The following is a 3,452-nucleotide window of genomic DNA, read 5'->3' on the forward strand; positions in this document are numbered from 1 at the left end:
CAACCAGTGCTGAATGCTGGCCCAGGCCAGGTTCCGATGACGTGGCAGCATGGCTTGTGGCCCCTAGGTCCTCACTGAGGCCTCTGGTCCAGGCCAAGCAGGTGACAACGAAGCCAAGCCTCTGCCAGGGGGAGTTGGGGGTGGGCGGGGCTCTACAGGGACAGGTGGGCCCTGGAAGAGCCACACAGCGAGCACAGGCCCCACCCACACCTGCAGGGCAGGAAGACTTCTGGAAGAGTGGCCATGGAGAACTAAACCATGAGAAGAAGTTATCCAGGGGAGAGCAGGGCGAGCAAGCTTGACAGGAGGAACACAGAGATGCTCAGGCAGCCGCTGGAGGGTGTACAGAAGGTGGGCCCTGCTCAGGGCCTCTCCACCCTGAGAACAGAGGAAAAGTCTTTCCAGCCTGGTTCTCACTCCCTCCACCCACCCAAATTTGTCTTTTCTCAGCCCCCTGCCTGAACCGCATGTAAACACTACCACACAGACCGGCTAGGATTCCCAGGCCAGGCCTCCCACCCTGCTGCACCAGCTGCTCTCCTGTCTATAGACAGCCCATCCCCCGGCCGCCTGGGAGAGCCCAGATCCAGGCCTGGTCCAGACAGCCTGCTCCTCCTGCCCGTCGGTGCCATTCCTGGTGACCTTCTCCTCCTGACTCACTTGGCGGTGGTGATTCTCAACAAGGGAGTCATGCTGCCTTCTGAGTTCCTAAGGGGAAAACCACGGACCTCGCTCCTGGGCTCCAGCCTTGTGGAAAGTCTCTCCTGACCCTGTCTACGTGATGTTGAGGGTGGGGCAGCAGTTATCTTAACTCACCTCCTGGTACCTTAAGTTTACCTTTAAAGCCTGGAGGAAGGGAAAAGGGCTTTGAAACATAGCCAGTTGAAACTCCGACTTCTCCAAGGCTTCTGTCCTGTAGCCAGCATCCTTGAGGCCTCCTTTCCTGCTTTTACTGCCACGGGGGTCTAACAGAGCTTGAAGGGCGTGCAGGTGGGTCCTCCAGGATCTGAGTGGCCGTCTCTCCACCTGGATTCTGTGCTACAGTGTCCCAGGCAGCGATTCAGGAGGTCCCCATCAAGTCTCTGTGCACAGGCCAGTTATGACATGTTCTGTTACTGACCAAGGAAGGCATTTTGAGGCTCTTCCTACACAGGTTGGGAAGAATCCTCCCCCAAGGAGGTCATAAGATGTAGCAAAGATAGCCAGAGCTGATTTCTTGAACCAAAGGGAGTGAGGTTGTTCATGGTGCCATTCAGCACAGTCTGCAGGGATGCTCGTCACTCAGACCAAAACCAGCCTGCCTTACACTCATTTCTAAAAATCTTTTGCCACAGCTAGCACTTTGCATCATACTTAGTAAAGTAACAGCTTCATTGAATATAGTTCATACAGCATAGTTGAAAGTCTACAGCACGTCTCTTTCCCTTCCCCAGCATCTGGGCTGTGCTGGTCCAGGGAGACCGACATGGGCAAGGAGGAATAAAGATCAGAGATAGGGCTTCATTGTTGGCATCAGGCTTTCCTGAGACTCAGATTGGAGAGCTCAGAATTTACCAAGTCATGGAACTAAACACAAGGAGGCCAGTTATCACTGTAAGTTACTGCACACAGCATATGAGCTTTGTGTAAGCTTTTCAGGAGGTTTTGTGGGCATTGGAAAACCATAAGCAGCAGTGAACTCATCTGTCTTGTTTTAATGGGATTTTTCTCTCAGTGTACAATTTTAATCTCCAAATGAAAGCTACTTTGGCTGATTCAGTTTTCTTAAGTTAAAAAAAAAAAAAAAGAACATTTAAACATAACCAGCTGAAGTTCAAACCCCACAGAAGGAGCCTTTCCTCAGCCCAGCATCACAGGCAAACATTTTTCCCCGCTGCTCTTTTTCAGCGAGTTGCAGACCTGGAACAAGAAAATGCACTCTTGAAAAATGAGAAGGAGCAGCTTAACAACCAGATCCTGTGCCAGTCTAAAGGTAGGTGCCAAGTGCTGGATTTTTCATTTTGGATTGGAATTTCTTTTCCAGACTGACTTCCCCCTGAGATTTCCACCAGGCGTGGTCTGGGTGCCACAGTGGGCAAAGGGTTCTAACAAAAGGAAGCTGAAAAAGAAGGGTGATTTTTAAGATCCTGCTGCCGAATTTAGTTTCAGGAGGTATCATGCAGTGAGACGCACACATAATAGATGAATAATGCATGAGATCTGAGTTGGGAGACCGTGCGCTCCAAGAGTGACGATGCAGTGTGCTAGCATCTGCGTGACTTTGAGCGAGTCCCTCGGTGACTGCAGTCCTCAGTTTCTTCATCTGCAAAATGGGCATAAGCCTGTGACCTACTTAGGATGATGCTTGACCTGTCGTGAGCCCTTAGGAACCGTCGTTATTGCTATTTTCAAGTTTAGCATCCACCGTACCTGCTGTGGTTTCTTCTCCCCAGTGGGTCACCTGTCAGTGTTTGCTGGAGAGGGGGTTGCGGGCCAGATCAGGTCCCCTCTCTCGAACATGCACGACCTGGGCTGCTGTCAGCTCCTGTACGATGCCTGATCAAAGAGGAGCAGGGCGTGCAGACCCCAGTTCTCCCGTGACTCAGTGCGGCCTCCAGCAGGTGGCTCCCCTCCTGTCCCAGCTCCTCCACTGGACTATGCGAGTGCACAGACCTGCCCAGCATGCTCCTGTTGAAAACATTTAATAGTTCTAAATTTCCCTTTAAAAATTGTCTCTTTTCCACTGATTCGAATCTCAAGTGTGGGTGGGAGAAAAGCCCATCCACATTCCCTCCTTCCCCTAACATAACCTGCGGCCTGGTCTCCTGGAGCCTCCTTTAATCCCTCTGCACACCAGGCACCTGAGCGGCCAGGAATAGGGAGGCGCGCTGGGTCCTCCGTTGCTGTGACCGCTGTCTCGAGGGAGGGGCAGGCGCAGTAACCGAGGGAGATGTGGTGTGCGAGGCGGCTTCTCTCCCTGGCCCCTGGGGGTGAGAGGGGCCTTCTTCCCTTCTGGACTGGAGCCGGGTCCACACTGCCCTGGGCTCTGCTGTCGGGGAGGTCGTTGAATAGACTCGCCTAGTATCTGTGTCATGAGCTTGTTGTGGGCGGCCTTTTAACCAGCGGTTAGTCACTTGTCTCCGAGTGAGCGGACGTGAGGGACAGCCACACTGACGCAGCGCTGTGGCTGCGGGCGCTTGCTTTCCAGATGAGTTTGCCCAGAACTCTGTCAAGGAAAACCTCATGATGAAGAAGGAGCTGGAGGAGGAGCGCTCCCGTTATCAGAACCTCGTGAAGGAGTATTCCCGGCTGGAGCAGAGATACGACAACCTTCGGGATGAGATGACCATCCTAAAGGCAAGGAGGGCAGTCCAGACGCCCACCCACCAGCTCTGTGCCCTTTTCCCCACCCAGCACGGCTCTCTGCATGGCAGTGCCCTGGATCAGTGTCCCCGCTACCCGCCCCCCACCCC

General features: G+C 53.4%; 1 protein-coding gene across 1 annotated transcript in view; it reads left to right on the plus strand.

Annotated features, from left to right (window-relative positions):
* The window catches only part of MYO5B (myosin VB), a 200,438-nt gene that overhangs the window by 151,696 nt on the left and 45,290 nt on the right, over positions 1 to 3,452 (plus strand). Inside the window, exons 23-24 of the mRNA XM_010849816.1 lie at positions 1,888 to 1,972; positions 3,188 to 3,336. Coding sequence (XP_010848118.1) covers positions 1,888 to 1,972; positions 3,188 to 3,336 — 234 coding nt within the window. The remainder of the gene's footprint in view (positions 1 to 1,887; positions 1,973 to 3,187; positions 3,337 to 3,452) is intronic.

Source organism: Bison bison, unplaced genomic scaffold, assembly GCF_000754665.1.
Source record: "Bison bison bison isolate TAMUID 2011002044 unplaced genomic scaffold, Bison_UMD1.0 scf7180017864287, whole genome shotgun sequence".
NCBI lineage: Eukaryota > Metazoa > Chordata > Mammalia > Artiodactyla > Bovidae > Bison > Bison bison.